General features: G+C 34.1%; 1 protein-coding gene across 3 annotated transcripts in view; it reads right to left on the reverse strand.

Annotated features, from left to right (window-relative positions):
• The window catches only part of LOC111043544 (filamin-A), a 221,640-nt gene extending 212,357 nt beyond the window's left edge, over positions 1 to 9,283 (reverse strand). For all 3 annotated transcript variants that reach the window (XM_039443087.1, XM_039443088.1, XM_022328524.2), the window contains exon 1: positions 8,354 to 9,283. In XM_039443087.1, the coding sequence (XP_039299021.1) occupies positions 8,354 to 8,729 (376 nt within the window). In that variant the 5' untranslated portion in view covers positions 8,730 to 9,283. The remainder of the gene's footprint in view (positions 1 to 8,353) is intronic.
• Between the last annotated feature and the right edge of the window lie 3,040 nt (positions 9,284 to 12,323).

A 12,323-nucleotide genomic window follows, 5' to 3' on the forward strand; every position in this document is an offset into this window, starting at 1 on the left:
TGTGAGGTGACTAGGTTAGTGAGATTTACAATTTCATTGATATGTTCAGGTGGTGTATTATTAATTCTGTTCTAGCATTGTTTTAAGGAATTTTACAGTTTCGGGGATTGGTACATTGGTGTATAAATTTGAAATGTCCAGTGAAGCTATTGTGGAGTTTTGTGGTATTTGGATTTTCTGAAGTTTTGTGGTGAGAACAATGTTGTTTTTCACTGCAGTATGATTATGAAAAGTTATGTTGTCTCTCATGGTGGTATCTAGTAGTTTGGCTAGTTTGTGGGCAGGTGCTGTTGTGTGATTGATCAGTGGTCTTATTGGTACATCTTGTTTGTGTATTTTTGGGAGGGCGTTGATTCTGGGTGCTTGTGGGTTGATTTGTTTGAGAAACTTTTTCTGGTTGTTTGGGATTATGTGCTTGGTTTGGTTGATGGCATCTTTTATTTTTGTTTGATATGTGTGAGTTGGGTCAGTTGAGAGTTTGACTATGTTATTGTCATTGATGAATTTGTCTACTTTCTGGTCTATGTCTGTTTTATGCATTATAACTGTGATGTTGCCTTTGTCAGCATTAGTGATGACTAGGTTGTGTTGTTTCTGCTTGTTTTTTATGCTTTTCAATATCATGTGTTCTGGGTTGGTTTTTTCTGAGGGCTTGAAATTGTTTCTGTTTCTTGTTATGTCCTGTCTCAAGTATTCTTGGTCAGGTAGGGTAGTGTTTTGCATTGCAGTCTCTGTGTCTATTATGGTATTGAATAATTGGGATTTTGAATTAGGATTATTTGTTTTGATGTTGTGTTTCAATCCTTTGTCTAGTAATTTCATTTCTGTTTTTGTGAATTCTATTTCAGTGTTGTTGATTGTTCTTTTGTGAAAATTATGTGTGGATGTTACAGTTGGGTTCTGGGTATTCATAAGTTGAGTTAGTTTGAGGTTGTGTTTGGCTTTCAACTTGTTTTTCATAGAATCTAAAATTTCCTGATTGTGAGATAATATTTCATTAAATTCTATATGATGTAGTTCTGAACTCAGTTTTAAATGAAGATGGTATGCTTTCTGGTTGAGGTTATCTTTCTGTTTGTACAAATGTTGAATGCTGTTTTTAATGTACAATTTCTGAGCTTGTTTTTTAGTTTTTTGAGCAGGGGAGTTTTGATTTTTTATACTGATTTTTGCATAGTTGGGAATAATGTTATTGTGTAAACAAAACTGGTTGAATGATATGGAAAGGGATGTTTTCATAACCTTGATATGAGTGTTCCTGTATGCATGGATCCATTTTCTCGTCTCGGCGTGATTACTCTGTTGTATATCCATACTTTTACACTGTTAAATTAAACTTGAATCGTCACTATACAAAAGTAAGTGCATTTTCACTTCAAAAGTTTTTAAAATTCAAGTTTAGTTATAACTACCATTGCATTATCCTTACTCTTATTTTGCTTCAGTATCTTTTCAGTGATAAGAATGAAAATAAATGTAGTATATTTCATTAAAACAATTTTTAATTCGTTTCTGTCTGATTATTCATAACGATACTCATTAATTTTTGCATCTATTTGTGAAGTGATACAAATAAATTTCCAGAATATTCAAATATGCTGTTAAATTTTAGGTTGGGCCGCGATTGAATTTGCCCCCAAAATAGAGAGAAAATGATTATTTATAGCACTTTGTTCAAAATAATTTGACACATATTATTTTAAACGTTTGTTCAAAAAGCTGAATAATATAGCTCTTTAATTGGGTTCAACAAATTTTTGTTCCTGATAATCGGATTTCAGTACATATGGTACCTAACCTCATCATACTTGAAATAAATCTCTTATGTTAAAGAAAAAGTTGTCAATATTTAACGGATTTGGGAATTTGTCAGTGGAACAATATTGTATGTTGAGTAATTGGCTATATTATTGAATTGATTTCATTTGAAATCAAAACTCTTATATACTTAAATATTTTTAAAACATAATTCAACTTTCTACTCGTACCGGCGCCGGTAGAGTTGTATGGAAGTTAGATGATTTTCAGTGTTTAATATCGTATTACAAAAACAGCTTTCTGGAAATTTAAAAGATTGAGAATCAATAGGTTGTTACTTAAAACTTGACAACTCACAATAATATAATATTATCACAATCGCTATACCGGTAATAAGCTGCCAGCATTTGTATCAAAACACCTGTATCAAAACATGAGCTTCCTGTATTGAAACACATCATATTGCTACACATTGTTACCAGCGTATCAATTTCTCTATGAGCTTCCTTTATACAAACAAACTCTACAACAATAGGTATGCTGTATGATGTTCCATAAATGAAATTTTAATATTATTTCTGAAAAATCTAGAAGGAAAATTGAAATTTGGGCTTCGAGGTGCACGAAATTGATATTTTTAGAATCTATGTGCAAAATTTGGAGATCTTAATCATTCCCGTTTTTCGGTATGCAATCCACAAGTTGACATGTTTTCATGCGAACAAACACAACCCTACTCTCTCTTATTATTTATATATATCTCAATATTTCTTGTATCTTCCATTTGTTTTTCTCTATGACTTAAATTCTATGTTTTAATACTCTCCATGTCTCATATCTATATTCACTGTTTTCTCTTTTTTCCTATCCTGTATTCTCTATTTTATTGTTCTTGTTTCTTTCATAGAATTCGAGGATTGAACAAGTGCTAAAATAATACAGAAATGTGAATTGTAGATGTAAGAAAGTCAGTACCTAATCACTTCAACTCCCCGAACAAGTGATGAATTTCACTGAACACACTGAACGTAATAAGCCCATAGTGATCCACGAAATATAGGGAAAAGTAGAAAACTGAAGAATGGTATGGTAGAATGGAATGGAACATGAGGGTGAAAGGGAGAAAACCACTTGTTTATTGACTCACGGCTCCACGCACACAACAGTATCTAATAAATGTGTGTATCTCTACACGTACTGTAGTGACACGCATTAGAGCATTTCAAGAAGGAACTATAGAGAGACAAGAGAGTTGAAAAATAGACTACTCTGTAGTCGCTGATATAAATTTGCTGGAACAAAATATTATTAAGTTTCTATCTACAGGGTTGGGCAGGGAGGTATGGATAATTTGAAAATAACAGTTACCCACTCATTTTTAAACGAGACTCAAGATTTATTTTTACAGTGTGTACCTTAGATGTTGCCATTATGAAAATTGAAGATAAAAAATTAAAACATTGATTATGTACGAAAAATAAAATCTGTTAAATGCTGTCTGTTTTTGTCCATACACTCCTGTAGACGTTGTGTGAAGTTTTCTATACTCCTCTGAAGCATTGCACGTGGTACTGCTCGAATTGCTTCTGCTAATGTTTCACTCAGGGCTCCAAGTGTTCGTGGTTTGTTTATAAAAACTAATTATATTAGTATACACTTGCTTTTAGTAGCCCTATAAAACTATGGGCCTTACTTTTTTCGAGAAAACGGCAATCAACGCCACATGCGATACATCGAGAGCAGCTATGGAATTTCTAAGGCAGACGCCTCATTTCGTTGTGTGAAGATGTGGAGTGGCCTCCTCGGTCACCGGACCTGTCACTTTGTGTCTATTTTTCATTTTTTATGGGGCTACCTAAAAGCACGTGTATACATAAACAAACCACGAACCCTTGAAGCGCTGATTGAAACAATAGCACAAGAAATTCGAGCGGTTCCACGTGCAATGCTTCAGAGGAGTATGGACAACTTCTCAGAATGTCTACAGGAGTGTATGCACAAAAACGGACAGCATTTAACAGATGTTATTTCCCGTACATAATCAATGTTTCAATTTTTCCTCTTCAATTTTTAAAATGGCAACATTCAAGGTACACACTAAAAAAATAAATTTTGAGTTTCGTTTAAAAATGAGTGTGTAACTGTTATTTCAAATCATACATACCTCCCTGCCCAACCCTATATTATAATCATAGAATCACTATAACTGATGACGCTTCACTGGGAAATTATAAGTGCTTCTAAGCTGGATTTATAATGAGAGAGCTCCATCAATGTACAGCTTCACTACAAGACAATTCTAAAGAGGTTGAAAACTACACTTCAAGAATTTTTTACTGGAAGAATGCTTCACTAAGAGAGCTTCTATGTAGATCTCCACTTGAAGAAAGCTCAACTAGGGTGGAACATTACTCTATAGTTTCAAGATTTAAGAACTTGAATATAAGAGAGCTTAAGTAAGGTGTGTGGTTTGATAAAATTAGGCACTTGAGTTTAAAGATTATTAAAGAATTTGTGAACTCTCAAAACTCTTCAAATATATATATAGCCCGGACTAGTTAAACTTGTAATATTACCAAGTAAAATCACATCCCCGATATTGAATATCCGATGCATTCTCCGATCATCACATAAATAGGTAAAAATTGACACAAAATTTTTTTACTGACACAAAAATAACAGTATCGGTAACAAAATTGGTAAAAAAGTTTCACTCCATATACAAAATTATGTAAATATTTTGTAGTCTTTTTATATTTTTTGTATCGGTCAGCGGGTAACTTATTTCAATTGGACTATAATCAATAGATCATGTAGCATTACATTTTACAAATCCAGACTCTCAATTCAGAGTCGCAAAACAGTTGATAATACCAGGGAAAACTTCTATACTCTTCTAAGATACCTAAGGATAGTATATAGCTAGCTATATGTATACATACTATCCTTGGATAATATCCACTTGGGGTTTTCCACAGGTAATAGACGCCAAACTGACAGTACAATGGTGCTTGAATGTGACTGTTGTCAAAATTTGCACGGAAAATGGTTGAAAATGCTTGTTGGTTGTGACAGTTGGCATGTGTCTCCCTTTGCGCCTCGCCTTTCTCGCCATTACAGAACCGGTTTGTCCATGATCCTCATTCCGACAAAGCGGATCTTGGCAGCCAATAAGTTCAATGGTCTGGGGATGCATTGCATTTATTGCTGCTGCAAACGTCTGGGACGCTGGGCGCAGCTCTCAAATTGTGATCCATAATTACGGTTTCTGTAGCCTTTTTATGTACTACACGCAGTAGAAGTATATACGGAAAGTTGGGTAGGATAGGGAAGAATAAGTAGTATAGTATGAAAAGAGTACAGTAGGAGTATAGGAGAAGTATATAAAAAGTTAGGTAGACATATAATATACTTATTGTAGGAGTATAGAAGAAGCATTCAATAGTAAGCAGCATTGGGTATAGGAGAAGCAGTCAATATTGGGAGTATAGAAGAAGTATAGTAGGGATGTTAGATACGATTGGCCGCAATATAGAATTATAAAATTATTAAATTGTAACTAGATAATAAAAATGTAACTAGTATTTTTGGGGGGTGATACTGGAATGCAGTTAAATATTAAAAGTGAATCTTTTATATACGGTATTACTGATAAGATATCCTATTCAAGTTAATAATAGGTATATGGGGCTAAAAGCTTCAATATAAATGTTTATCTATACGGGGATACGGGGATTAAAGTACAGAGACACACATTAATTTTATTTAATGGTGTGGTGAGCGTGAAGGCATGTGTCGCTCAACAAGTGTTTGTTCTCCCATTCACCCTACACGTTTCATCCTATTCTATCACCACCCCCTTTGTAGTTTTCCCTCTTATATGGATCCCATGATTAAGTTCAGTCTTTCCATTCAGATTTATGGCTTATTTGAAGAGTTGAAGTGCTTTACTAAATTTTCTAATTTTTGCATTTCTTCCATAGTTCTAAACTTTTTACATTTCTTGTTGGAATTAAAAAAATTAATTGTCTTGAAAATATGAATTTCTTCTCATTGAATATCGATCGATCATAACAACACAGAGTTTAAAGTGACTTTGCTTGATTTGAAGAGCTGACACAGAATTTGGAAACATATTATTTGACAGAACCTCGATTCATTCTTTTATCAAAATACTAATTCGTCTATACTATAACGGTATAATTATATGCAATTAAATGATATGACAGTCTCCTGAAGACTGCTTTTGATTACGATTGTTTTTTCTATAAATCCAGTCACATCTGCGATTGGAATTGAAAATTACTATTGAGAGATTAGACTGTTGTTAATCTAATTTGCAGTAAAATCTGAACTGTTTAGAGATAACAATATAAGATAGCAGATTGAAATATCAAGCTGATTAGTTACAATCTCTCTTATCAGTTGATACCAGGCAAGGTTTTTACAGGATATTATGAATATAAATTATTGTTCATCCATTCAACAACACTGTTCTTCTATTCATATTTTCATCAATTCTTCTCATCTTTAATAATATCTTTCAATAACTGTTTCTTCTTCCCTGCTAAACATATTGAATAATTGGATATAGATATCTACACAGAAAATTCTTCGTATTCGCAATCTTAAAATTTCTCTACAAGGAAAGGAGGATCTCATTCCAGATTCTCAGCAAGTGGATTCTCGGTTTTATTCAACTGACACCGATTGAGGAAGTTCATCTGCCGATTATGTTTCATTGAAATAGGGTAAATAAGGATAATATTTCAAAGAATAGATGATATAGAACAGATAAAGAATAGATAATATTTGGTCAAATTTCGATATTAATTCAAACCGGGATTTTCGCGACTACAAGGAAAAGGAAACATTCCCGGAAATGAAAAAATGACACGAGAAATTTTTACTGAATGAGTAAAATGGCTCATGGAAATTTGTGTTTCGAAATGAGGTGAATCATTTGAATGAATGCGTAACTGATTTGACTTGAAATTTAGGAGAGTTGACTAGAACACTAGATGATGTCATTTAGAGTATTATTGGCAAGAAATCTTGGTTCATCGATTACGTTAAAATGTATACTCATGAAACTGAATAATACTGTGACATGAAAATACGTTGGATGGTTTGTCAAGCTGCTGACTTTCAGTAGAGGGAATTACTTTAGATAATTATCATGAATGTGTTACCAGTTCAAAAATACCAACCACGTTTTGACCTACAACATAATATTAATCAGCAACGTCTCATAATATTGACAGTTAGAAAATCCAAGAAAGCGATGAAAATAGCTGAACTTTTTTATAGTTTTATACATCATCGTTTTAGCTTTCAATGCTGTGTTTATTCATGTAATTATTACATAAATCCAATGTCTACTTGGATCAAAATCTACTAAATTGTGTGTATCTTTTTCCTTTGCCACAATAGAAAACATTGATTTGAATGTATTGCTGCAAAAAGGTCAGTTTTCTCAAGGAAGGAATCAGAATAACACTCTTTGAAATTATAACGCTTGATTAATAAAATAATGATAATTCATCAATACTGTCTCAATGCTCATAATATGGGTTTAATAGGGTTACACCAAGGGCCAATGAATACATGGATTCACGAGTTCTGTTCACAAATTCTCTTGGCACAAAAAACGTTTGAACGCTCAGGTGTATCAATAAGAGTCAAGTTTCCATCTGGTTTGTTCCAAATATGGGTAACTGTGCTACTGGAGGACAATATTTTACAGTGAAATTTTAGGATTTTGATGTACCACAACCTTGTTAGTATTAATATATTTTACAGACCAGCCAGAATTCTTTCTATCAAGTTATTCGAAGTTGTACTAAATAAGTTACTTACAAAAGTTGCGACAATTCTTAGTCGTTAAAAAGCTACTGTAAGAGAGGACCCTCTGAGGCTGAGAAATAATAGGTCATTCTATTCTATATGACTGCAATACCATTGATATATTAGACGAAATTAATATTGAAGTTGATTTTCAAAATGATTAATATTGTATTACATGTTTAAAGCGTATTATGTTTATGTTAAATGTTTACCTTTTTTACTTTGAGTACAATATTATTGATATACCAAATCAAACGGAAGAATTATTCAAAAGTACCGGTGATAATGAGTTTTCAATCTTACTGAATAATAGTGTAGGCTATGTTACGTTTTATGTATATTCCTTTACTCTTTACGTCTACCTTTTTTCTAAAAACTTCTTATTATGTTTCTGATAGTCGGTGCTCTTTCTGATAGTAGTCACTCAGGATCTACCCTTGCAGTGATATTCCTCATTCATTTAACGTTCGCATATTATTATTTAGAATTGAATCTACATTCAAATAGTAGTTCATTTTATTGTATTGTATTTGTAGAATTCTAATGTGCTTGACTGTTTCAGTTTTTATTGAAGAGTTGGGAATGTAAAAGTGACAGCAGGCAGCAAGGCAGCACAGAGTGGATTTGGCAAAGTATCAGTCAGCGTGGAGACCACGCGGGGATTAGTTGCCAGCAGTTGCTGTTATCTTGGCAACAACTAGAGTAGTTCTGTTGAATAGTGAGTTTGAAAGCAGGCAAGCGCACTTACCGATGTTCACTATTTTGATAGCCTCGTTCTCCAGAAAGAGAAGAGCGACAGACACGTTTTCGAGCTTCTGCGAGCGGAACGTCGGTCGTTTGTTGTGTTTGGGCAGCCGCTTTCCGGAGAGCACCTCAAGCAGTGTGATGAGCCTCAGGCCGTCCGATAAATCGGTTTCCAAATTGCTGATGTGTTTGTCAGCGGTCTTGAGATGTTCGTTGGCCCACCGCGTGAACGTGTTTTGCTGGATTCGCTTCCATTGAGCGTCCTCCGCTAGTTCGCGTTCTGCCGCCGACATGGTCTCCTCATCCAGCTGTTGTTGCTGGTCGTCACTAAGACTACTGACACGGACTGTGTTTTCGCCGCTCATGGTAGCTGCTGCCATCCTCGCAACTACAGCGCAACCTTACGATCTCGATCCGAAGCAAAACTGTCCCTTACCGGCTGCGGGTAGGCAGCCCGCCGAACACTGCGCGGCAAATACAAAACCAGAGTACCAATTTTGATATTAAGCGTTGTATCATCCACCCCACTCATATACAGTCCTATAAACAATAAAAATCCTAAGTATAGATAACAAAACTTCCTCTTACAGCTAAGTTTTAACACCAGAGTAAATAAATAGAGAAAACAACTTTGCTTGTCCAGCACTCCCTTTGTCTCGCAAACAAAAAAGCTATCGTGCAACTACAATTCTTCCAAATATATACAACACCTTCCTCTCACAACTATCTATGAACAAATGGAAACAATTTTGCTTGTCCACTTCCTCTACACACAAAATATGGTTTGTGACTATACAAAAAAGTATGAATACAGACAACAGCTTCCCCTCAGAACGAGGTTAAAAGTAAATGAATAGAGACAACTCAGCGTGTCTTTAGACACAAACTATCGCTAGATACTGTCAGCTTGTTGGTACACCTTGCTCGCACAACTAAGTCTAGACACCAACTAGCAAAGTCAAAAGATCAGGCGTCGGGTTTAAAAATAAAGTCTTGTTGCCCTCTCCCTTAATCGCGTCAGATAGTGGGATGGCCCGATTTGACGCCGCCGCATATGGACCGAAAATCACGTCTTACCTTATCGGTCTGATAGCACACTTTCTCCAAGGCTGACAATTCTCTACCAAACCTGGCAGACTGTCGTTTTATTATTCTCATGGCTAGTTTGCTTTATTCGACTCAATAAACTCGTTGTAAAACTATAGAGCGAATGTAACTTTTCAGGATAAATGAATTCTATATAAGGCTATATTCTGATACAGTTTTGAGTATAGAATATATGATAAAACACGCCCTCAGAATGGATATTGAATACGTCCATTATTTAATAGGGCTACTTAAACGTTCTATCAAATAAAATCACTAGTAACCTAGTAATATTATATAATATTGTTATGATAAAAAAGCCCTCTGATTGGAGGTATTCAATCGGTTGAGGCTGCGTTTACAGAGAAAATTATTTGTTTTAAATTCTTTCTGCTATAAATTTCTATTCCCCTTTTTATTTTATAACATTAATGAATCTCATAGAATGAACTGAGCGAGTTTGAAGAGACCTTATTCTAATCCTGAATGCCAAAATAAATTAATAGAATTTTACGGTCAGCAATTTTATTTATAATGATACAAAGGAAACAGCACATGAGTAGTTTATTATGGGATGAGGTACCTATAGAGAAATGGATGTGAAGAAGACATGAGTGAAAAAATAAAATTATAATGTGATAATAATAATAATTCTGAGTGACCTGGCTGGCTGGCTCAGGTCTGGTATCAAAGTTTCCAGGTCGCACCTAATCCATTTAAGGGCATCTGACATTATTTAACGACACTGCATTTAGGCAGCCGGCACCGACGGAATAAAGCGTGCATATCCTATGCACGGGAGTGACACCAGGGAAATATATTGTATAATAATGGTATGGTGAACTAGCATTACTTGAGTTTTCAAAGTTGTATATATTAGCGTGGAATGTGTAGTAGTTTTATTTATTTTTTTTTTTGGTTGGCAGTTTCATACCTTTTCTTTTTTCCCATTCTTGTCAAATTTTATGAATTATAACACCAATAATAGATATGGAGATTATTTTAGCATAGGAATTTTAGCAAAAATTTCAAGTTGATTCATCAATATAATGTTGTATAATAAATTAATGGTAAACTGGCATTTTTTGAGTTTTCAAAGATGTATGTATTAATGTTGAATATGTAGGTTTGCTTTTTTTGCAGTTTTTGACCTTTTTGTTTGTTTACACTTTTATACTTTTTATTTTTCTTTTCCATTCTTGTTCATTCGGAATAAGATTTGTTTTTTGTTTCTCACCCAAGCAGGCTCTGTAAATTGTGGGTCATTATCCAAAATGTTAATTTTCGAAATTATTACACTGTAGACTAAGATTCATTCCAGCATTTTCAAGTGAGTGTTGGAATGTATATGCTTATGCTATGAGTAGATTAAATGAATGTAATAACTTCTAATGTATTATATCTTATGATGGATAATAAACTTGATTTGATTTGATTTGAAGATGAAGATGAAAGATTAAATATGTATCACAAATTGAATAAATTGATATAATTATGCCTAAAAAATATTTTGCTTGCATAAGTTAGTAAACCCAGCTGCTTCACTATTCCTATTAATATAATTTGTTGATTTTACAAAAATAAACAGTTCAGTTTTAGAACCAAAACGAACCACATTACTTAACTGGTACCGAAACCTTATTTATTTGAGTTTGTTTGTTTTTGTTTAACTTTGTTTTTATTTGTTAGATTTTTGGCTTCGTTTGGATTGCTTCCTTTCACCATGGCTAATGATGAACCTCTTCAATTAGCCTTTATGAATGTGTGGTGTTTGATGGACATGGTCAATTCAATTCATCAATTCACAGGTGAGGGAGGTAAAGGACTTTCTTTGTTCCTGGTACAAATGGATTCCGTATATTTACAAAATAGTTTTGATGATTTGACAATGAATAATTTACACTCTTACTTTCTTATCAAGTTTTCCAATACCATCATCCAATTTGGAAAGAATTCCCAGAACTACTTTTACAGACCGCTGATTGGTACGATGGCATGCAAATGAGAGACACAGGCCTACAGAAAAGCCTTTTGTAAGCAAGAAAAAAATTCATGCATAGAGCTAAATGAAGTGAAGAAGGGCAATTTGCCAGAGACTGTCCATATATTTATCAGCGAAAACATGAACAAAAGACACATGATGGAAAAAATGTTGGACCCAGAAGGATAAATGTAAACACTGTGAGAAGAGTAGAACACAAACCAAGACATCATTCTGACCTTGAATCGAAAGCAGAACATTCCTTTCACTCATCAGAAAGTGGGAATAGTAGTACATACGAGGAGCAGTACAGAAAATATTCAAAAAACGATTGGCCCAAACTAAGAGGAATTGATAAGAAGCCAAAGAAAAATTATAAACAAGATTGAGGATTTGGTTCAAGGAATATAGGCAACAAGAATACGAGAAGAGTGTGCTTGAAGGGTGAACTGCCTATATTTTTTGTAAAGGACTTGGATGTTACTTGCTTGTTGAACACAGGATCAGATCACAGGATCAATGTACTCATTGATATCTGAAAGAGCATTGAGAAAAATAGACAGTAGCTTAATGATTGAAAGATGCTCCTGTCGCATGTTTACATTGGCAGGAAATAGAGCTCTGACAGGAGAAGTAGATATCTATTTGGATTAGTAGGGATACACTAAATTATGAGAGTGCATGTGGCAGAAATAATTGATAAAAAGTATGACATCATAATTAGATGTGATGTGATGGAAGAAGTTAAGGGAGCTACTAGAATTCACAAGGACCAATGGATTATCAATTCAAGAAATAAGATTTATAAAGTGAGAAGTTCAATTTTAACAAGCATTCGTATTTATATGGGTTTCATTACTAGACAGGATAAAACAGATGATATATTGACCAAGGGAAGAGCAGAGCT

This window comes from Nilaparvata lugens, chromosome X (genome assembly GCF_014356525.2).
Source record: "Nilaparvata lugens isolate BPH chromosome X, ASM1435652v1, whole genome shotgun sequence".
NCBI lineage: Eukaryota > Metazoa > Arthropoda > Insecta > Hemiptera > Delphacidae > Nilaparvata > Nilaparvata lugens.